Source organism: Vulpes vulpes, chromosome 1 (assembly GCF_048418805.1).
Source record: "Vulpes vulpes isolate BD-2025 chromosome 1, VulVul3, whole genome shotgun sequence".
NCBI lineage: Eukaryota > Metazoa > Chordata > Mammalia > Carnivora > Canidae > Vulpes > Vulpes vulpes.
In genome coordinates, this window is record NC_132780.1 from 55,758,361 (window position 1) to 55,782,198 (window position 23,838).

The following is a 23,838-nucleotide window of genomic DNA, read 5'->3' on the forward strand; positions in this document are numbered from 1 at the left end:
CCAGGATGTATATGCCCTGGGATTTCCAAACTAGTAGTAAAAATACTTCTGCTTATGTAGTAACAATTTAGCTTTACATCAAAACTTCCTCAGATGTTAAAGGCACTCATGAAGCATCCTAGAACATACATTTGCATTATATAGATTTCTATTTTTTTCTGAAAAACAGCTTTCTTTTTTATAACTAACTATATTTTGAAAGTAGACCTAATACAAATGCACAACTGACACTTTCATGATTATCTCTGTAATACAGGCTTTAAAGAACATGAAAGTAAGACTTAACTCCCAACTCTAACCTATTACAACAAGAGATAAAAGCTAGTTTCAAAGTAGTGACAGTTTGTATTTGCTATGGTAACATTTAATTCACATTTGAAAAACATTAAAAATAACCTGCATACACTTCAACACAATCCTACGGTTTTGAGTTAAACTATATTAAGACAAACATTACCATTTTTCGGAACCAAATTCGGGATCACCAAGTTAATCCAAGACTTATTACTTTGCCACAGATTTTACGTTTTAAGTTTGTGTCTACTAATGCTGTTTATAAATAAGCCTACCGTTGGATTCATTAGCGTCAAGCCACTAATGGCGGCTGGCAATGACAGTCTACAGGGTGCGTGGTGCCTGTTACCAGTTACGTCAGACGTCTAGGTCCCCCGAGCATTAGGTTTACTTCCATACGTACTTATTCCACGCAATTGCTTGAGGAGATGGTTTACATATTCTCTATGAAAAAAACCAAGCTTCTGCGCAGCTGAATAAGCTGAGCACAACCGATTCAAATCACCACCTGGTTACTGACCTTTGGCCACAAATGTCAAAATGTTTTCATCCTCTTTCCACACTCAGACAACGGACAAGTTATTTTTGGTAAACTCTAGTATTTATTAAATTATAAATTCTGTAATCAAAAAGAAAAATGCAGGTCAAGAGAAACCTCAAACTACAAGGACCAGACAGCAGAGCCTATGGGAAATGCCATGGAGTATGTTACAGACAAGATTCTGAAACAGGAGTTATTAGCTGTTTTCTTTACACTTCCATTTCGGTAACTTTACTATTTAATAGTTGTTATTCATCTATTTTAAAATCCCGAATTCACATCTATTCTCACATTAAGCTTCCTGCTCATACCGATACCAGACACCTCAGAGGTGCCAAATTTTAGTAATGGTTTTATGTCAATCCATGCAGAAAAGTAAGACACAATGCAAGAGTCAGATGAGGACTGTTAATGCACAGATAAAACACACACGCTGGCCGAAGGAACTGAAGAAACTTTTAAAAACTATGAAATAAACAGACCTCAAGAAAACTGGGTTATTACTAAACAGCTCTCAACTATTAACGCCAAGTTCCTTATATTAAATAAATTCCTCAACAGAGACATGTTAGACATTTTAATTACAGGTCTGTCCTCCCCACACCCCTTCCCCCCCCAGCTCCCAACAACGCACTACCAGGGACGAGTATGTTACGTGGGCAGAAATTTACAGAGTGCCGCCTTAACTTTGAGCCTGGAGCTGAAGACTGTTGTATTTAAACTTCAGTTACTGTGCACTGGCCATCAGGTCTTCTAGACCGGACACCAGCATTCACTGTTCCACCCCCTGCGACTGGTCGATCAGTCCCCGATCGATCTGATCGATCAGATACTGTCTGGTTTGCACTAGGAACCAAAAGTCTCTGGTGGGTCAAGGAGTGCTGTGCACCAAGCGCAGGTACTTCCTCGCTCTCACTACTGGCATCGGACTCGGTCTCCTCCACGGAGGTGTCTGGTGCGGGGACCCTGCCCGAGGACGGCGACTCGTGATCCTCTTCTCCTTCCCCCCTGTGACTCCTTTCAGCTATGCTGTCTCCACCGAGGTGCAAATGAGCAAAAGAGTCTTCCAGAGAAGTGCTCGCATCCGGGGACGGCGTGGCAGGGCTTGTTAAGGGACCATCCACCGATGCTGGGGGCCTTGCAGAAGACGCCAGGGGCTGAACGGAAGCTCCACTCTGCGCTGGTACGCTGTCCGCTCCGTCGGCAGAGCTCTCTCTCGCTAGGTTGACCGTGCTGGCGTCACAGTCCAGCCTAAGTCCAGCTACTCCCTTCTTTGGTATATCTATTATATCCCTCTTAATCTTCCTGCGACGTCCGTGCTCATTTCTCCTGTATTGAACCATATTTTCAAGATCAGCAACATACAGAAACCCAGCAATTAACATTTCAGTGCTCTTTTTACCTTTGGAAAAAGCATCTTCCAACTCTCTACTAGTGCGCTCGTCATACTGCCACCACCCATTTCTTCCTTCGTAATACCACGCATATTCACCGTTTCCTCGACTTGCTGCTTTGAGTTCTTCTGGGGACAGTAAGGTTGGCTTGTCAAGGAAATCTTCAGGAATTTCTTGTCGACACAGGGCACATCGCTTTCCAAGCCATGAAGCTCCCTTTACACACAGATAGCAGAACACATGCTTACACGGGAGACTGACGGGGTGGACGCAGGTCTGCAGGCAAATGGCACATTCGGGGACAGTGAGCGAAGGCGCAGTGTTAGAACAGGACTCATTCGCTTTCCTGTTCGTAGGAAGCATGTTTATCGAGTGATCAACTTCACCACAGCCAGCCATCCTAAGAAAAGGAGAGCAGATACACGTAACATTAAAACTGCGTTTCAACTCTTCCAATTTCTTAATTCAACAATTCAGAAAACACTTATTAAGCACCTACTGTATATGTGTGCTACACACTGGAAAATGGGAAAACAAAAAAGAAAGAGAAAAATAATTTAACTTGTGCAGAAAAATCCTTGATTTTTTTCTGTCATGAATTTTTACTTGTGGGGAGCAACGAGAAGCACAAATGTTAAGCCAAAAATAAACTCATCTGTTTCCTCCTTTTTTACTCCCTAAAAGCTCCCCACCCCCAGGGATAACATTATCCATATGCTTTTTCAAGCCATTTGAAATCCATCACTGACACTGCCCTTCCCCTACTCCTCACATCCAAATCAGCAGGTCTTACCAATGTGATCCCACTCTCCTGAATCCATCTACTATCCATCTCTGCCCTAGCCATCCAGTAAACAGTGTTCATTAAATGCCTGAATATGCCTTTTAAATTGTTCCAGTCTTACCTCCTGCTTAAAAAGTTGATTTCAGGATAAAGACCAGGATGTTTGTATCCTGCAGTGGTCCTGCTCCTCAGCCCCCATACCAGCCTCATCCCCACCAGACCTTCCCTTGATCAGGCTTCCATCCACACTGGCCACTCCCTCCAATAGGTTTTCTCTATATGAACACTTCACTTCCTGCCTCCCATATCCCCCACTGACAAACTACTAGCCATTTTATATCCTTCTGGAGAAGTCTCCATGACTAGGTCAAATTACTCTTTTTTTTTTTTTTTAAACTTCCTATCATGTACTTCTCACTCCTAGCACTTATCAGAATCGCAGTATTACATTTATGTGTGAATTTATTTTGTTCAAGCCAGTGTTCCCCATAAGCCTGGTAAAGGCAAGAAACAGGCCACTTGGCTCATCTCCGTATTCCCATACAAGACCTGCCAGCGACGGAACACACAAAACTGGCTAAGAAAATAAACATGTCTTTCAATGAAGAATACATCATATAAAATAGGCGTTTTGAGTTTTATTTTACTTTAAATGTTAATGTTAAACCGTCTGATAAAACTTTTTTGTAAAGCATTTACTTGTACCTATCTGGGAATGCCTAAGCCTTCTGTCTGTGCACTTACAGACGGGCCCTGAAGGCACAGTGAGGGCGGGCGTGGTAACTGCAGGCGGCCAAGGGAGAGGGTCACGCGAAATAAGGCAGCTATTCCACAAGGAAACCGCTGCTAGAGAAGATACCTAAAAGCCCGAGTCTCCCTCCCCTACTCTTCAGCACTCCGTTAAACCCACAGTCTAAACTTCCTTACCTACAAATCAGTTTATGAAACTTAGGGGAGAAGAGCCAAAGTGCACACCCCACCCCCCGCAATACAAAAAAAAAAAAAAAAACACTAAACGAAAACACTTTGTAATCACTACCTCTCCACAATGTTACAATCATGTAAAAACAAAGGAGAAACATGACATGAATACTGAAGATGCCTTGAAGCACAAGGACAAGATTTGTCAAACTGCATGGTATTGGGCTTCAACACTGACATGAAATTTGTTAACTCCTGCCTTACTGAGAATGAACACTTATTTAAAAACTACTATAGTCCACATACAACACTGAGCATTGATGGATCTAAAGAGACACACCTACTTTGTTAAATAAGGAAACACAGAGGCAAGCAAGCATATCATCACAATATGGCCTAATTCCTGCCCTACTGTGTTAGGATACTTATTAAAAAATAATAATGAGAGATGGGAAGACGGACACAGGCTAGAAAGTACAGGGTGCAGAGGTGCCTGGGGAGTGAGTGGAAGAGATTGAAGACAGAGACATATACACGGCACGGAGTCAAATAAGCAATGGAACAGCAAGAGGCGAAATGATAAAGGGAATCAGAAGCCAAACAATGAGTCTTTCTGCGGCCCGCTAAAGCAGCATCTGATTTGACTTTATCCCATAGCCCTAAGAAACCACAGACATATTAAAAGGGGAGAAAATGATAGAGGGAGTGCACCAGTGATAAGTAATGACTGAGAAACAGAGGTGAAGGTCTCACAGAGACTGGCAACCATTAATTGTTTTGTTTTGTTTTTTAATTAACTGCTGCTTAAAATGAATGACCATCTCTCTCTCTCACCAGCTGATTCCACTGTTTTAAACAAGGAATATTTAGAATTTACCATAAGGATCTCTGCCTTTTTCCGAGATCAAACATTCAAAAATGGGCACAGTGGTGACAAAAGAGGTAGTCAGTAAAAAAGTCATGTTCATCAAAACTTGCAAAACAATGTTCTTAGGCTTTCATCACAGCACACCCAGCCCAACCACCTATTCTCTTACTGCTTTTACTGTGTCCTTGGCTCCTCAACAGGCAAGGTTGAAAATGATGCCAGAGTTTTGAAAAGGCAGTACTTACCTAGAAAAGGAAGCGGCACATGGTCTCAGTGGAAAGAACTCATCACTAAGAAATACTTAATTTTTAATTTCCAAACTCTTTTTTTCAACCTTTAATTCCATTTCCAATCAACTCCTTTACTAGAAACTCTGGGTTACATAAACTGGTAAAGTACAACTTTTTTCCCAACTTATGGCAATTTCTACCAGATAGGAACTCTTCACACGTGATAGGCACTTACAGGAGCTTCAAAGTATTTTGAGATAAACCCTTGCCTTCAAAGATCCTGTAACTTAACCTAAGTTACAAGTGAGAGTGCTTGCTTCTCAACTGGTTCATGACGCCACCAACCTATTTAAACTATACTGGAAGGCCTTTAAAAAAAAAAAAAAAAAAAAGATTTTATTTCTTTATTCATGAGAGACCCAGAGAGAGAGGCAGAGACACGGGCAGAGGGAGAAGCAGGCTCCATGCGGGGAGCCTGACATGGGACTCAATCCTGAGATCCCCAGGATCACACCCTGAGCGGAAGGCAGACACTCAACCGCTAAGCCACCCAGGGGTCCCTGGAAGCCTCTTTTAATTCATCAGGTTCTATTGCTACATTTTTTTCTATTGTTACATTTTTAAACCGCAGTATAGCTTTAAACATTTTGATAACAGAAAGAACTAAAATCAACTACTGAATGGGAGAACAAGTAGTACGTAATATTCTTACATCCTTTTCAATTTCTGTATTTATTTAAAGTCCTAATTAAGAAGATAAAAATGAGAAAGCCATCCATCCATTCTGATTCTACTGATAAGACGAAATGGAGAGGGGCTAATGCTCATCACTACTTAGGGAAAAAAAAAAAAGCAGCGATGTTATACATAAGTACACATCTTAAACTAAACTATCTAGGTAACTTCTGGGTAAAGGACAGGCCCATAGTTTTAGAAAGAAAAATAAAAGCCTTGTAAAATGTGAACAAAATATCCAACGTGTAACTTGGATGAATGCCATACTTGAAAACAACATAATCCCAAACCTTGTTGTATTTAGGTAAAACTGACCCCAAAAGTCAATTTTCCATTAGATAATTTAGCTTATCTAATAAAAAAAGTTTTCAACCTAAAAACATTATTTCTACCTTGCTTAATATGATCAATATCTTACAACTCTTGCATAAATGAATAAACCTAAACATAACTTTAGACTAAAAAAAAAAAAAAAAAATCAATTACAACCATCCCAGGGGAAGGCATGAACTGGAAAAGCAACACACTCAGAAAGTCAAAACAACTGTCTGGGCAGGTATTACGGTTCCCTCATTAAAATGAAGGATACAAGTTGGATAAACTTCATCAAAACCAGACACCAGACAGCTAAAACTTCATTGTTTTCTCTGAAGCACTTTCAACTATCAATCTGCCATAGCAAATTGTAAATTGATTATTTGCCAAGTATACTTTATCACCAACCAAGAAATGAGAAGTAAAACTCAGTAAATTCTTCTTACACAATTCTAGATGAGGCACATACAATGGACAAAACTAAGATAATATAACAAGATAAACACAAAACAACCCAAACTACTACCCTGCCTATAAGATACACTTCAACATTATATTTCTTGCCATTTTAATCTACCCTACAAAGTCTGTTTCACGCAGCTTCAATGACCGTCAAGTAGGTTGGAGGCTAAATGTGTGCAGAGGAACATACCAATATGAATAAGAGATGCCTGTCTTCTTTTTGTAGAGAAAGGATCAGAAAAAGAGTTAATGCCAGTCAAAGAGAGGCGTTCCCTAACTAATAAATGTCTTTGGAAACTCCAGAGGTTGTTCTGGAAAACAGAATTTACTTGCTGGTTAAATAAACTAAGAATGATTTCATATGTAGAAATTTGTTAGCTCAACTCTGAAGAACATAGTAAACATTTCTCATTTCAAATCTTTCCATTTCAGACACTTTTTTTTTACTAATTGAATTGTTAATGTGATATAACTTCTGAGCAAAAGTTCCATTCTTCTTCCCATAAGGAAAGTATGTTGTATAATATTTGTGGAAGACAAATAAGCCTTCTTTTCAAGACAAAAATATAGAGCTATATGGGTAGAGTTAGTGGCAATCTCTAAGTACTCAGATTTGTTACTACTCTTGAAGACATCTTATCAAAAGAAAGATAAAATTACTATAAATGAAAAAGGTCTTTAGCTTACATAGTACTGAAGAACTATAGCCAGTGCTAAAAATTCCAGATATCACAAATCAGGTTTTTAACATTCTGGGCTCAGAATACAATTACAAACATCAAAAAGAGAACAAAGAGTAAGTTAACACACCACTTTTTGTTAAGTGTAGACCTATCAGAAAAACATGTCATCTTCCTTCTCAAAACTTTGACTATTAAAAAAAAAAAAAATTCCTCAAATTATTAGCTCTGCTGGAATGTAAAGAGTTTGAAGTTTAATACAAGTTAAAAATACAGCTTTCAAATTTAAACAATGACCGAAGTTCTTAAGACAAAATTCTTAGCTTTTCATATTGTACACTGTCTTGCAAATGGTGGGTATTTAATCTCTACTGGGTGTTTGTTGGTGCATTTTTTTATTACATTAAATTATAAATACAACATTTATATTGTGTAAAATGTGCCAGGCACTGTACTTTATTTCTAATCTTCACATTACCCTATAAAATGGGTCTATAATTTTCCTTGTTTTACAGATTAGGAAACTGTAAAGAAAGCTCAGGTGATAGGCCCAAAGTCACACAGTTCATAAGTGACTGAGCCAGCTCCAAATCTAAATTTCAAATCCAGATGGTCTGACTTCAGAGTCTGCACTCTCAGCGGCTACTGAATGCCCCCAGATAATTACGGCTACACAAACATAAGCACCGCCATCGAGTTACTAAGAAACTTCACAGACTGATAAAGGAATGAGTTTCTACCACAACCCTCGGGGGTTCTCTGTCACTTCCAGTCCTTCTGTGTATTCCCTTTCAATTCTGAACAGATGACCTATTATCTGAGCATCTCCCATGGTACTAGGAAGGAGATGCATACTGTTACTTGCTACCAAAGTGCAGGGGCTGAGAAGTTAGTGGACACGTGCATTTCTCACTGGTTTTATGATAAGGAAACAGGTACCAGGCAGCACAAGGGAAAGAATGGTGACCAACAAGGAAAGGGGACAGATGTACTTTGAGTGGATGAAATATACCATGCAAGATGAAGTACTGCGAAGACCTGGTACATTACGTTATCTTAATAAGCTTAAACATTTATTCTGAATACCAAAGGTTCTTCAACATGTTTACATCAAAGCATTATTAAGAAGAATTTGATGAAATGTTACATATAATTTCAAAGGGTTCAGGATCTCTATGAAGCTGGTCAACAAATGAACTCCTACATAGGCAACAGGAATTCACTGAAAGGTTTTATGCTGTGAAGTGATACTAGGCTTAGTAGTTTATCAAAATCATTTGGACAGTGGTCGGGAGGAAGAAGGGCATGGGGCAGGAAGGAAACTAGGACTTCTAGTAATCTAGGCAGAAGATAATGGGAGGGAGGGTGTAGATGTAAGGTTTCGACAAACGAATATAAGAAATACTGAGGAAACGAAACAAAGCATTCGGTTACTGATCAATGGTGGCACACCCATCAAGATTCAGAATCTGAGGGACGTGGAGGGGCTCAGCAGTTGAGCATCTGCCTTCGGCTCAGGGCGTGATCCTGGGGTCCCAGGATCAAGTCCCACATCTGGCTCCCTGTGAGTAGCCTGCTTCTCCCTCTGCCTGTGTCTCTGTGTCTCTCATAAATGAATAAATAAAATCTTAAAAAGAAAACAAAGAAAAGAATCTGAGGAGCATTCTGTTTCAGACATAAAGACTGAGATATTTATAAGGTCACCAGATGAAGATAGGTAGTCTCCAGATGAAGACTGGTATTCTGAAGAAATCTAAGCTGAAAATAGTCTGATGAGTCACCAATACATGGTTCTTGGAGACATGAAAGTAAATGAACACTGAAATTAAACCTGTAGAGAAAGCAGACAAAAGGGCCAACCACAGAACCTTGGATTATTCCAATATTTACTAATGAGGCAAAACAGCCTACAAAAGATGTTAAGAAGTGGTCAGAGAGACAAGGAGAATAAAGTGACCACCACCATCACAAAAGCTGCAAGGGAGACATTTACAAAAAAAGAAGAGTCAAGTAAGGAGAGGGCTTAACAAAAGTTAACTATTAAACTCATGAAAATTTCTACTTTTATAGTGAAATGTATGGTGCAAAAGTTGTGAGCACCACGTATAATTAGCTATTTTGACTTGCTAGAGACTATCAAGCCTCCTATTGATAACTTTTTACCCAGTCAAGACAATTTTTTTTTTCAAGACAACTTTCTTTCCATATTTCCCCCAAAGACTATTACACATCTTCTCCAACTTCTTAGTTTAGAGATATCCTGGACTACTTTATCATTAAGAAATTAGGTAAGAATGAACCATTGAAATTTATCTTTATCTTCACTCTACCTATCATTATTCCTCTTCGCTCAGGACAGGGCACTCTAAGTTGTTTTGAAAGCTAAACCCTCAATTTTTGGTGTTAGTACCATCCCAATTCCCTCAAGATTTTGGATAATATTCCCTACCCTTAAATTACAAAATCAACTACCATAATTAATCTAATGGTTTCTTTCAGTCTCAATATATTTGATCCCATTATACTGAATGCTATGATCACCAACTCTTTTTCTAAAACTTTATACTATTAATTTCTATGATGGTACACTCTCCCAATTCTCCTATTTCATTGTTTTCTCTTTTTTCTAGCTAAGTACTAGTATTCTTCACAAAGGCTCTGTGTGTGGCCCTATTTTCACACTACATTCTATGTCTAGACAATCTACTGAATATTTCAAAATAATACACATGCCGCCATGACTCCCAAAATCTAATCTCCAGAGCCATGTGAACTGTATTTCTAATCTGTATTCAAAGAATTTACTTCAATATTTTTCAAGGACCTGAAATCAAACAGGACTAAAGCCAAAATTCTCTGCTCTCCTAAATCTGCATCCTCTTCCTTTGTTTTCCATCTTGCATAAAATTTAGAGCCATCCTTGATGATCCCTTATTCCTTGGCCACTTCTCTTTTCCATGACAAAAACTTCTTTAGACTATGTCCCCTTCATTAGCAAAGCCTGTGACCCCAATTCTGGCTTCTCAGACACACTCCTGTACAAATACTAACCTCCCAAGTGGACTCCCTGACTTCAGTCCTTTCTCCTCCTCATCTTTTCTCAGTTCAATCATGTCTAATTAGTCTTCTCTCCAAACTTCAACAGTTTTCTACTGCCTGCATTATCTAATCCACATCCCTAAAGCACCGGCTTTCAGTTACACTGACTGGCCTTTAGGGTAAACAAGACTTAGCTAAAATACTAGCTCCATCATTTATTCTTACCACAGTGACCCAGAAGAGCATTTCCCAAACTTCTCCAAAAGTAAGTATTAGCTGGTCTGTTCTACCCTGGAAATCTGCACACATCTGTGTTACACTCTAAAAAATCAGTGTTTTTAACAAGTGCCCCAGAGAATTATGCTCAGAGAAATTTGGAAAACACTGACCTAAGTAAAATGACTTCATCTCTCTTAATTCTGTTTCTTCACCAGTCAATGAGCTATTGACATTTTTCAGTGATTAAATTCAATAATCCAAATCAAATATCCAGTAGTGCCTAGCAATATAGTAGGTACGAAACAAACACTCCCTTCACTAACTTTGAAGTCTCTTTCTCCCTACCCTCCTTGCCACATGGATTGCTCCCTGACTCCCCTAAGATGCCCTGATACTTAGACAACTGTGCCCCTCCCTCATTCCCTTGGCTTGAAAAATACTTCCTAATTTTCTCAGCTTGTTAAAATTCTATTTATTCTTTAAGACCAACCTAAAAGTTTTTCTCACTCTGAACCCTTCAGATAGGCTAAATTCTCTCAGTTCCAAAAGCATTTTATGGTTACCTCAATATGACATTTCTTCCACTGTTTAATAATTATGTCCCACTTCCTAGACCATAGTCTAGTTCCTTGACAGCCAGCACCTATAATATTTAATCTACAGGATTAAAAAGTATGTATGTATATAGATAAATGATATATGAAGATTAAATAAGACATATTTACCCTAATTTTAAAGAAAACTGCTTATTGGTTTCATTTTTCTTTTTTCAAATTCTCAAAACTGAGAATGATATTGCCATACTTTTAATATATAATCAAAGCATCATTTTGAAAAGTAGATACCAATAGTTATATGTAAAATAGTATCTACAAGATCACTCTCTAGTCCAGTTATTTCAAACATGGTAATCACCAAAACTATGAAAGTCAGTAAAATGTTCACTGCATTCTTCATGAGTGACAGCAAGTTGGATAATATTCATATTAACTTGGAAGATAGAAATATGATGTTCATCATGTAAAAATGTTCAAGACTAGAATGACATACAATATGGGCATGATCAAGGTAATGCAATAATTTAAAGCTTATTTCACAAAAACTAGGATTTTTGTGATAGGAAAACACAACTAGTAAAACTGGGGGCTAGAGTAAATTCAGTATTAATTAAAATGCAATCATATATTAAATTTTCTTAAAAAATCCATTAATTTAGGGACGTGTGGGTGGTGCAGGTGGTTAAGCGTCCGATTCTTGGTTCAGCTCAGGTCGTGATCTTAGGATTGTGGGATCAAGCTCCCCATCAGGCTCCGCATGCAGTGGGCAGCACAGAGTCTGCTTAAGACTCTCTCCCCTTCTCTCTGCTCCTTCCTCCCCCGCACTAAATAAATCTTTATTTTAAAAAAATCAATAAGTTTAAAAAAACTTTAATTTAGTGAAATAAGCTTTTAATAACTAGTGTTTTATAGCCGTTAAGTCCCTCTTATTTATAAAAGCCGACATTGTCTGCCTAGTTTGGCTTTTAAGTAAATTATTATGTAAAGATAAAGAAGAACCTAGAAGATCTGGAGATCTTTCCAGTTTTTCAGCCTTCTCTGAGCAAATTCTTTTGTCTTCAGTTTCATTCACTTTTACAGAAATTTTTCCTGATAAGATTCCTGAATATCTACATTAACAATAATTTAACATGAATAAAATTACTAACTCAATAAACATCTAAAACTCAATATATAAATGCTCATTTTGTGTAATTAGAACTAAATATAACATATACTTCGTTTACTGCATTTCATTAGTCCATTTAATTTACTGCCTCTTTGGGACAAATCATGATGCCATACTTACATTTCTATTACAGATCCCACAGTTGTCTGTCACAAAAAAAGATCATCTTCACCAGCAGTCAAATAGCGTGCAGTATTTTGTCTTCCACTGCTGGTTCATTCTGTGCTGCAAAAGAAATTATTTCATCAACTTCTATAGACTTTAAGATCAATAAAGTTAGTCAATTATGTATGATCCTCTCATTTAATGAAATTCAGTGGCAAATTTTTAATCTTAAAAATGACAAAACTTCAAGACAAGGATACCTGCTTTCACCACTGCTATTTCACACAGTACTGGAATTGCTGACTGAAGTAATTAGCCTAGAAAAAGATATGAAAGGCATACAAAAAGGTAATGAAGAAGTAGAACTATTTCTATTTGCAGAGATAGTAAAACTGTCTCTATTTTCTATAAAATCTAAAGAACCCCTAAGAAAACTACTAGAGTTAATAAACAAATTCAGCACAGTTGTAGGTTACAAATTCAATGTACAAGTCAGACGTGTTTCTGTATCCAGCAGTCAACAATCCAAAAAGGAAATCAAGAAACCATTTTAGAGAATGCTCAAAAATTCCATTTATAACAGCATCTAAAAAGAATAAAATGCTTAGGAATCAACTTAACCAAGGAGGGGAAAGACTTTGCACACTGAAAACTATAAAACACTGCAAAAAGAAATCAAGAGAGCCAATTAAATGGAAAAACAACTGTTCATGGATTGGAAGACTGAAGATGACAATACTACCCGAAGTAATCTATAGATTCAACATAATTCTTATGAAAATTCCAACAGCCTTTTCTGCAGAAATAGAAAAGCCAATCCTCAAATTCATCTGAAACTGTGGGACCTTAAGATAATCCAAAACAATCTTGAAAAAGAACAAAGTTGGAGAACTCATACATCCCAATTTCAAAACTTAATACAAAGCTACAATAATCAAGTCAACGTGGTACTGGCCTAAGAATAGGCAAATACACCAATAGAAGAGACAGTCCAGAAATAAACCGATACTTGTATGGCCAACTGATTTTTAAAAAGAGGTGCCATTCAATGGGAGAAAGAACAGTTTCCTTAACAAATGCTAGGACAAGTGAACTGCCACATGCAAAAGAATGAAGTTGGATCTCCAGTTCACACCATATACAGAAATTAACTCAAGACAGTCCAACAATCTGAATGTAAGAGGTAAAGCCATATGACCCTTAGAAGAAAACAGAGGGTTATAAACACATGACGCTGGGTTTGGCAATAGATTCCTAGATATGAATGACACCAGAAGAATGGGTAATAAAAGAAAAAACAAATTGTGGACTCCATCAAAATTAAAACTTTTGGGCATCAAAAGACATTGTCAAGCAAGCTAAAAGTAAAAAACTATACAATGGGAGAGAATCTTTACAAATCATATACTGAGAAGGGTTTAATATCCACAGTATATAAAGGAATGCCTACAACCCAACAAAAAGACAAAAAAAAATTTTAATGGACAAAAGACTTGAGTAGACATTTCTTCAAAGAAGATGTAGAAATTGCCAATAAATACATTTAAAAAATGCTCAACATTGTATGTAATTAGGGAAATGTAAATCAAAATCACAAGAATTGCCTTTCACATCTATTAGGATGGCTATAATTTTAAAAAAAAAAAGGAAAATAGTAAGCATTGGGAAGAACGTGGAAAAACTGCAACTCTTGTACACTGTTGATATTAATAAAACTACTGCAGCCACTGTGGAGTTTGGTGTTCCTCAAAAAATCTAAATAAAAACACTATATTATCCAGCAATTCCATTTCCGGGTATATACCCAAAAGAACTGAAAATAAGGACTGAAAGAGATACTTGTACACCAATGTTCAGTGCAGAATTATTCACAAAAGTCAAACGGTGGACACAATCCAAGTACCCACCAACAGAAGAACAGATATACAAAATGTGGAATATAAATACAATGGGATATTATTCATAGAAAAAAAATGAAATTCTAATACATACTACAACCTGGATGAGCCCTGAAAGTATTACAGAAAAAAAAAAAGCCAGACACAAAAGGACAAACGTTATGATTCCACTTATATGAAATAATGAAAATAGGCAAGTTCAGAGTCGGAAAGTTGGTAAGTTACCAGGGGCTAGGGAGATGAGCAGAGTTATTGCTTAATGGATACAGAATTTCTGTTTAAAATGGTGTAGTAGTTGCGGAAATACAGTGATGATGCTTGCACAACACTGTAAATGTAATTAATGACACTGAATTGTACATTTAAAAATGGTTAACATGGTGAATTTTATGTTAATTTGGCCACAATCCCAAAATGTTTTTAAAGTGAAACAAGTTCTCTACAGACACATTAGCCCACACGGAATGTACTCCATACCCACTGCCTTTCTACGGGGGCCTAGTTTGTGAGGAGACCAGGCCATCACCTTGGTTAGGGCCTCCTACTGCTTGCAGGTACAGCTAAGTTTACGATTATTAAGCCAAATTTGATCATTAATCCAAATTTTTCTCAAGATGCCTCTTATCTGGGGAATCCAGGAGCACCAACCAAAACATCATCTCGGCTATGAATCCTCTCTCTTCTCTCTCGATCTCCTCCACTTGGCGACGCCCGGCACAGGAGCAGATCACCCGGCACAGAACTCAGAACCAAGCACGCGGGGTGACTCGAGACCGTAAGCCTCACGGAACAGCAAGACGGAAGGTGCCTTCCTCCAGGTCCACGTGCTCCCCCGGTACAGGGGGTTAGTGTTTGACGTTAAGTATTTATCTTTAATAGAAACTTTGCCCAGTGAGATGGAATACAAGCCAGCTTATCCCGCTGTTTCACAGAACAGAAAATCCTGTTTCACTACCAGAGGATTTTCGAAAGTAACTGACTAAAAGTTTCTAAATCACCTTTTTGTTATTCAGACTTTGGAAACTTACTCTTCACATCAGGTGGATTCCATGGTCTGGCCACACCCCCACCCCCAAACCCTTTCACTTGACCCTTGAGGTGCCCTACACAAAAGCACAGGAGACTGGCTGGTTTCTCTCCTGCAGGCCTGTCAAAACAGAAACTGCCCATCCCCACACACAGGACAAGAGGAAACACTACGGTCACCATGACTGTTAACAAAACCCGTATTTCCTAGAAGGCTCACCACCGCCCGCCGCCCGCACCGAACCCCTACGGCTCTTTTGGCTTAACCCCTGCCGGGCAGGCACTGGACTTTCACTGTTCATCATCCTCTCCATCCCAACTCCTGACACACCACCATGAGCCGATTTAAATATGACCCACCCGACTTTTTTTTTGGGGGGGGGGGAGTGTACTCAGCTTTATTATTATTATTTTTAATAAATTAATTTTTATTGGTGTTCAATTTACCAACATACAAAAAAACACCCAGTGCTCATCCCATCAAGTGTCCCCCTCAGGACCCACCCGACTCCTAACTCAGAGGTTCCTAAACTTGCCCCACTGAGGTTGCTCATTAGAGATACACACTCTCAGGCCCTAATCCTGGAGCTTTGAGGCTGGAGACACGGACGGGCGTTAAGCCCAGGAATCACGCCTCAAGTGATAGTGACGCAGGTAGTCCACGGAATCTAATTTGAGAAACACCGTTCCCCGTTTTCAACTCCTAAAATCCTAAATTCAGTGAACTTCACCCCCGTCCCTACAGCAACAAAACACGATGTGTACATTTGCAGGATGTGTACATTTGCAGCTCGAGGCCACCTGCACTGCCGCCTCTGTCATTTTAATCTCACTCTCAGATCCAAGCTCTGGTCCTTCCACACTTACTCATTCCCACACCTGCTCTTTGGTTTTACGAGGCCCTCCAGTTTCTTGACGGCCTCCTTTTCTTTATCCAGTTCCCAGTCTCCTTTCTTCTCCTACTCCACGTGGAGCTCACCATTTTAACTTTCTGCTTAACAGACTACTTGGCTCTCTCACATCTGTCTCTCATCTACGTGTTCTCCACAAACCCCCACGTCTGTGTGAATCTTGCAGGGGCATCTCAGCTTCCGTGCTTAATCAAGGAATGCAGATGGAGAAAAACAGAAAATCATTTTTCTCATCCCTTCTCCAATCAAATTCTGTCAATTTTTTTCCGTAACATCTTTGGAATCTACTCGCTAGCCACGGTGAATGTCCTAGTTTAGACATGTTATCATCCCACCCGAACTACTGTTCAGTCTGATTATCTTGCCTCAGGAACACCCCTCAAATTTATTCACTGAGCCTGAGTGAATACTACAAAAGCAAGACGGGACTCCCATACAAAAAGCCCCATACTGGTTCTCCAGCCTATACAATAAAGGAAGCTCCTAAGGACAGCACCCGAAGGCTTTAATGACCTGAAACCAAAATCTCTCTCTAGTCTTACCTCCCACCACCACTCTCAGATTAAGAATCTAGTTATACCAAATGATTCATAGTTCTCTAACCCCCTCTGTAGTTCTGAACTTCCTCCTGCTGGTATAAACTAGCTCTTTTACAGCTTATGAATGCTACTGTACTAGCACTTTCTGTGACTACCTCCCAAAAATCATTCCCTCCACTCTATTTTGTACATTTTTCTATTGCTGAACTTCATACACTGAAATTGTCTGCTTTTTATTGTTCCATTAAACCATGAACCTCCTAAAGATAAAGACTGTCTTTTATCTCTAAGTGGCTAGTAAACTGCCAATCAGTTGTTGACTTGAAGTGATAGTTCTTGAAGGGAAAACTTCCTAAAGTAACTGTTGAGAGAAAATATTGAAATATTTATTCAACATAACACAACATCTGAGTTCTGAGAACAAGGCACCCAGTCACAAAAGATATAAAGATACCTACGTTCTAATCATTTCTTTAAAGAGTTTAAAATAAGGACGCCTGGGTGGCTCAACTGGTTGAGGGTCTGTCTTAGGCTTAGGTCAGGATCTCAGGGTCCTGGAATGGAGCCCCTCGTTGGGCTCCCTGCTAGTGGAGAGTTTGCTTCTGCCTCTGCTCCTCCCTTCCGCTCATATTCACTCACTGGGGGTCTCTCTCTCAATAAATAAAGAAAATACATTTTTTTAAAATAAAGAGTTTAAAATATAACATTTACAAATATAAGATTCAAGCCATTTTGACAAGCATATCATTTTTTTGTTCACTGGCAATGAATTCTCAGAATGCACAGATAAAAAAAAAAAACAAGAATAAAACCAGTTTTAATAAATCTTGCAAGCTACAGTGACTTTTCCAATTCCTATATCCCATGCATAATTTTCAAAGTAGATTCTAAATGGGCAATAATGGTTGGGGGAGGAAAATAAACTAAAATGTATGCAGTATTCTAGATCTTAGCTATGTAAACTGTGTCCCCAACCAACTATATTAGCATTTATCTGGGAGTCCCTTACAAATGAAAACTCTGGAGCCCCATTCCATACCTACAAAATCAGATCTCGAGGTGGTTCATATGCATACTAAGAAGTTCATGAAGCTCTGGATATCCTCAAAACAATCCTGTGAGATATGACTACACCCACTGTATACATGAGGAAACCCAAACCCATAAGGATTTAACCCCATGTCACAAAGCTATCAATATTGGGAGATGGGATTCAAACCCAAGTTTTCTTTTCTTTTTTTTTAAGATTTTATTTATTCATAAGAGACACAGAGACGAGACAGGCAGAGACACAGGTAGAGGGAGAAGCGGGCTCCTCGTGGTGAGCCCGATGCAGGACTTGATCCCAGGTACTGGGATCATGCCTTGAGCTGAAGGCAGATGCTCAACCACTGAGTGACTCAGGTGTCCCAACTCAAGTGTTTCTTTGAAAAGATCTTTTCTTCAATGTACTGTATCTCAGAGAACAGGTCTAGAATAGCATTATTTATCAGAAATATGATGCAAACCACATTCATAATTTCAAATTTTCTATTAGCCACATTAACAATAAAAGGAAACAAGTAAAATTAATTTAAAAATGCTATTTAACCCAATATATTTAAAACATTACCGTTTCCAAAGTATTCAATATAAAGAAATTATTAATATATTTTATATTCTTGTGCATATGTACACTTTGAAACTTATTGTGTATTTTTACGTTTAGAGCACAACTCAATTCAGAATAGCCACATATCAAGTGCCCAACAGCCCCATGTTGCTACTGGCTACCATACTGTGTAATGCTGGTTTAGAATGTCTTGCATATTAACAATTCTTAAAAATACAAAACTGACAACTTACTACCAGAATTGCTGAGTAAAGAAAATGAACTCCATGTTACTTTATCCACACCTGTTCTGGCACAGATAAAAAAGAAAAGTGCATATTGTATTTAATCAAAATTGACTGGTTTCAGTGATACCAATTCTGCCAAACTGATCCCTCCACTGTAATCTCGGAGAATTCTAAGGCCAAGGGGGCACAACACAAGGAATAGCACGTAATATTCAGAATGGTGATGGGTAGTAGTCCTCAGAAAACTTCTACATTTGGAACCAGATTTTTTTTAATGGGGGGGAAGGTAAAAGAATCACCTTTCAACCAAAGATGTTAGGATAGAATAGTATAATTCTAACTCTAAGCCAGAATTAATTTGGCAAACATAAGTAATTCAAACATACACTTCCCACTGCAATGAATGATTTGTAAATTACATACCAAAATCAATATAATTTATGAATTACTATAGTAAAATTTATCACAATATTTTGATATGCAAATACCAATTAGTGAATGGGTTAAGATTCTTTAGGTGAAAATTCGTACAGAAAAGGACTATTAGGAAGGTAACAGGGATCCCTGGGTGGCGCAGTGGTTTGGCGCCTGCCTTTGGCCCAGGGCGCGATCCTGGAGACCCGGGATCGAATCCCACGTCGGGCTCCTGGTGCATGGAGCCTGCTTCTCCCTCCGCCTGTGTCTCTGCCTCTCTCTCTCTCTCTCTCTGTGACTATCATAAATAAATAAAAAATTAAAAAAAAAAAAAAAAAAAAAGGAAGGTAACATAAAAACAGAAAAGATTTAAAACCACATTACATATTTCTGCCTCTTAATTCTGGGGGAAAAGGGTGACAGACTAAATTTAAAAATATATAAAAGAGTTTAGAGACTGTCAGTGAATTTAAATCATTTACCCACTCAACCAATTAGTAAAAAAAGTATAACTGAAAATGAAGTAATACTGTACTATTTATAATTTGTGACCACTCAACAAATTCACACTCCTATTATTTGCATATGCTGTTATCTTCTCTGAAAATATCTAGGATTAATTACAATTTCACTTTTCAAGTCAGTCACAAATCAAAAAAAACATCGTTTTTTTCCCACATGACAGATTCAGATAAATGATTTTCTTTTTAAAAGAACTAATTAAAGAGAGAAGTATATAATAAAGTATCACATTATAAAGATTTGAAGACTTCCTGTATTTATCCAACTACTGACAGCTAATGTTTAATAAAATAGTTTTACTCTTTTTAAATTCAAAAATACACAAAACAGGAAATATTCTATATAAAAGCTGGCAGTGACAAAAATACTTCAAACTTTCCAACTTTTGGTATACAAACTCAAAAAAAAAAAAAAAAAAAAAAAAGGAAGGAAGGAAGGAAGAAAGAAAGAGCAAAGACCAGTGAAAGGAGGAACAGAGAGATGGGGTGTAATTTAGCAGATACATCTTAATATTTTTAAAGAAAGAGTCACAAATTGAGAGAGGTAACTAAATGCCCTAATGTTTCCATTTTTAGCTTTCCCTCTCATCCCCTGCTAAAACTCAGCTTACAGAAAGCCAGGTCACACTGGGAAAGAAAAGTTTTCAGTTAAAACTTATTTCAACTAAATGGGAGCCAATACCTGACATCACACTATTTTTATTTTTAAGTAGGAGCTTCAACTTAAGACCCTAAGATCAACACATGACCTGAGATCAAGAGCCAGACACTTAATTGACTGAGCCGCAAAGGCGCCCCAAAACTACACTATCTTAAAGAATTACTTCCCTTATTTAGTACTTTCCTTAAAAAAAAAAAAAAAAAATACTGCATGGCAGTCTATGACCTTCACAATCTTCATATCCAAGCATTAAACCTTTACATCCCCACCACCAAATGTGGCCTTTGCAATTTATTTTTTAAAAAGTTTATTTAAAAAAAATATGAAATGTGAATGTGAACAAATACTCTTTTAATCTGATAAGATTAAGCAGAAATTTCATAGATTGTAGCCATACTGTAAATGAAAAAGGCTTAGTTGCTAATTATATGTGTGACCTTGGTCAAGTCATAACTCCCGTGTCTTAGTTATTTCACCCTATTCTGTTTATTTCTGTAATTCTAAATACTTTAATTAACAGGCATTTAACATGTTTAATTTTAATCATTCCAAAAGGTAATAAGCCATAAACACTAAATATTCCATAAATAAGCACAAGTGGCTGTAGGAGAATGTTAATAAAATGGTTTCCATACCCAAAGATTACTCCTAATCCAACCTGATGTTTCACAAACTCAGATTCCTTAGACGCAATCAGGAACCAAGTGAGGGAATGGAAAAAAGGGGTCAGCACCCTCTGTTACTGACACTGGGGGGAAAATATTCAAATATCCAGCTGACAGTGTATCAGGCATTTCATGCCATTAAATGCCTAATACATAAAATACTATTCTCTAAACAGGCTAGTATTGTGAAAAGAAAATAATATTCTCTAAACAGACTAATGTTTTGAAAAGAAAAGATCCAATACTATTCTTTTTCTTCTATACTAAGTCAAAAAATTTCTGGATTCTTTAAAAAACAAAACAAAACAAAAAAACAAAAACCTGTCCTATTCTTTTAACAATTCAAATTGGTGGAAACAGAAAACAAAATACTTCACCCGTTGACACGTGTCTCCTAAAAGAAAAAACGCCATTTCCTTTTTCTTCCTTCTGTCTGACGACCAGCTATTTGGAAAACTAGTGTCCCTGATGTTATAACTCTATCAAGTCTTTAACAACCAGGAAATAACAAAACCCTCAACTGTTTACCGTGATTTTTATTTTCCCTGCAACTTACATCAGCCCATCTGAAACATAAATTCTAAATCAAAGAGCCGGCTTAACAAAATGTTCCAATTTAAGATACACGAGGCTAAAGCAAACACATCCAAAGCCTATTTCTAGTCTGGCTTTTGCTTTTCTGGTTTTCTCTTTAAAAAGAGATTTATTGGGGCAGCGCCGTGTGGCTCAGCGGTTTCGCGCCTGCCTGGGGCTCAGGGCCTGATCCTGGAGACCGGGGATGGAGTCCCACGTCGGGCTCCCTGCATGGGGCCTGCTTCTCCCTCTGCCTGTGTCTCTGCCTGTGTCTCTCTCAGGAATAAATAAAATATTTTAAAAAAAGATTTATTTGACCTATTTTCATGTGTTTTTAGGGCACTCCAATATTCAAGACAAACAGTATTTGTTGGTCATGGAAACGGCAGAGCCAGCATCATAAATCCTGTTACTCCTGGGGGTCATCTTCGTGTGTCCCACACTTCAGGTCTTTTTAGGAGTCCGAACACAGACTTGTCATTTGCTAAAAAGACAAAAAGTCTTAAGCCCTCCGGTGTCTGTAATCCTACAGCGCTTTCAACGCCAGTGTTACGCTTTCACATCCCATCTGAAAAGGTTACGCTTTCACATCCCATCTGAAAAGGTTACGCTTTCACATCCCATCTGAAAAGTACACACACCAGAGATGGGGGGAGGGGGGTGCCCGGGGCACCTGAGACATCAGGCTCTGAAGACAAGGCTTTTCCCATCATTTCTTGGCTGGCTTCCTCCCCCGACTCCTCACTGCTCCAACATCACAGAAAATCTCCCTGAAACAGAACCTAAGTACTTGTGAAACTTGAAAAGCGTCCCTGAACCGGCGCTTGGGGACAGAGAAACACCGGCGCAGACCAAGTGGGGCCCGGGGAACGCTGTGGGGGCCCGACGGGGCGTGACCCCGTGGGGACACGGGCGACTGCCCCAGAGCCGCGCTCAGACGGACGGGGGGGGGTGGGGGGGGCGCGGGGCGAACCCGGCAACCGAGAACAAAGCGGCGGCCTCCGCCTCCAGGATGCCCTCCCGGGGGGTGGGGGCGGGGGGGGGGCTCACGGGGCTGCAGGCGCGTCCACTGCTCCCGAGCTTTGCTCATCATCACCCAAACAAGGACCAAGACGCGAAGACGCGGCGGGCTCACGGAGGGCAAGGCTGAGGGGCTGCTCTGGGTGTTGGGCAAGACCCGGACACTCGGGGGGATGGGGGGGGGGACGATGGGAAGGACGGGGGGTGGATGGGGAAGAGGGGAGGATGGGGGGAGGATGGGGGGAGGATGGGGAGGGGGAGGCAGAGGGGGGGGAGGATGGGGAAGAGGGGAGGATGGGAGGGGGAAGGATGGGGGAGGAAGGGGGATGATGGGAGGGGGAGGATGGGGGAGGGGGGATAGGGGGAGGGGGGGAGGGGGGATAGGGGGAGGGGGAGGATGGGGGAGGGGAGGGAGGAGGATGGGGGAGGGGGGAGAGTTAGCAGCCAAAGACGCTCCGGAGACAGACACAACGAGGGACCGCACGCCCCGGCTGCGCGGCGCCCCGAGGCCCGGGAGGCCGCCCCGCGGGAGCAGCAGGACGCCCCGGGCGGAGGCCCGACCCCGCCGCCGACGGGAGGGGAGGGAGGGGAGGCCCCGGCGGCCCCGGCGGCAGCGGCTGCGCAGTAATGGCCGCGGCGCCGCCTCTCGCACCCCGGCCGGGGGCAGCGCGGGGCCGGCGCCCGGGGCAGGGGCAGGGGCCGCGGCGCCCGTCGCAGCCTTCCCGCCGGCCCCCGCCCTCCGACGCCCGAGCCGCGGCCCGCCGGCCCAAGGGCGTCCACCTACGTCCCGGCCCTGACCCCGCCGCCGCCGCCGCCGCCGCCCCTCGCAGGCCCGCAGCGCACGGCCCACCGCAGCGCGGCTCGTCCGCCGTGACACCGCGCGCCGCCGCGCCTCGGCCCCGCCAGCAGCCCGCAGCGGCCGGTCCCCCGCCCCGCGAGCGCCGCGCCCCGACTCCCACCTCTCGGGCGGCCGCCGCCGCCGCGCAGGCCTCCCTCTCCGGCCCCGGAGCCCGCAGCGGCCGGGAACGCGCGCGGCCGTCACGTGACCCGCCGTCGCGCCGCGGGGGGCGGGGCCGCGCGAGCCGGAAGTGGAGCCCGGGTCCCGCCCCAGGCCCCGCCCAGGCCCCGCCCCGCCCTCCCCGTGCGCCTGCGCCGGCAGGTGCGCTGCTCCGATGCCGCCGCGGGGCGACTCGCTGGACGCGGGGGCCTTTGACACCTGCCGCGTTCGCTGTTGGCGGCCGAGCGATTGGATCGGAAAAAAAAAAAATTCATTTCCTTTTGCACCTGTTTTCCTTCGACTGGAGCTTAGGAAGCTGGAGGAAGGGATTGATGAGCAGGAGGGTCTGGGACTAAAGAAAGCGCTTTTCTGGCTGCACCGGTGCGGTTGTGAATGTCAGAACCTGGGCAGTAGCCCCCGCTGCACGGTGGCCTATGCCTTGTCTTCCTCGGAATCCTATTT

The 23,838-nt window shown here is 40.8% G+C and overlaps 2 protein-coding genes across 15 annotated transcripts in view; one reads left to right on the plus strand and one right to left on the minus strand.

The window, feature by feature from the left end:
* ECHDC1 (ethylmalonyl-CoA decarboxylase 1) overlaps positions 1 to 15,682 on the plus strand; it is a 61,311-nt gene extending 45,629 nt beyond the window's left edge. Inside the window, exon 7 of the mRNA XM_072764706.1 lies at positions 14,825 to 15,682. Within this exon, the coding sequence (XP_072620807.1) occupies positions 14,825 to 15,059 (235 nt within the window). The 3' untranslated portion in view covers positions 15,060 to 15,682. The remainder of the gene's footprint in view (positions 1 to 14,824) is intronic.
* Positions 877 to 23,451, minus strand: RNF146 (ring finger protein 146). Of its 14 annotated transcripts, none has more exons than XM_072764784.1 (5): positions 22,410 to 22,912; positions 22,001 to 22,129; positions 12,573 to 12,629; positions 12,328 to 12,432; positions 877 to 2,629 (listed from the first exon to the last, which is right to left on the minus strand). In XM_072764784.1, coding segments are annotated over exons 4-5 (1,080 nt in total). In that variant the 5' UTR covers positions 12,330 to 12,432; positions 12,573 to 12,629; positions 22,001 to 22,129; positions 22,410 to 22,912; the 3' UTR covers positions 877 to 1,551. The 14 variants fall into 14 exon arrangements, with proteins under 14 accessions (XP_072620885.1, XP_072620868.1, XP_072620863.1 ...); XM_072764767.1 differs by lacking the exon at positions 22,001 to 22,129 and adding an exon at positions 4,972 to 5,047 and having other exon boundaries at positions 22,410 to 22,477; XM_072764762.1 differs by lacking the exons at positions 12,573 to 12,629; positions 22,001 to 22,129; positions 22,410 to 22,912 and adding exons at positions 4,972 to 5,047; positions 23,339 to 23,451.
* Between the last annotated feature and the right edge of the window lie 387 nt (positions 23,452 to 23,838).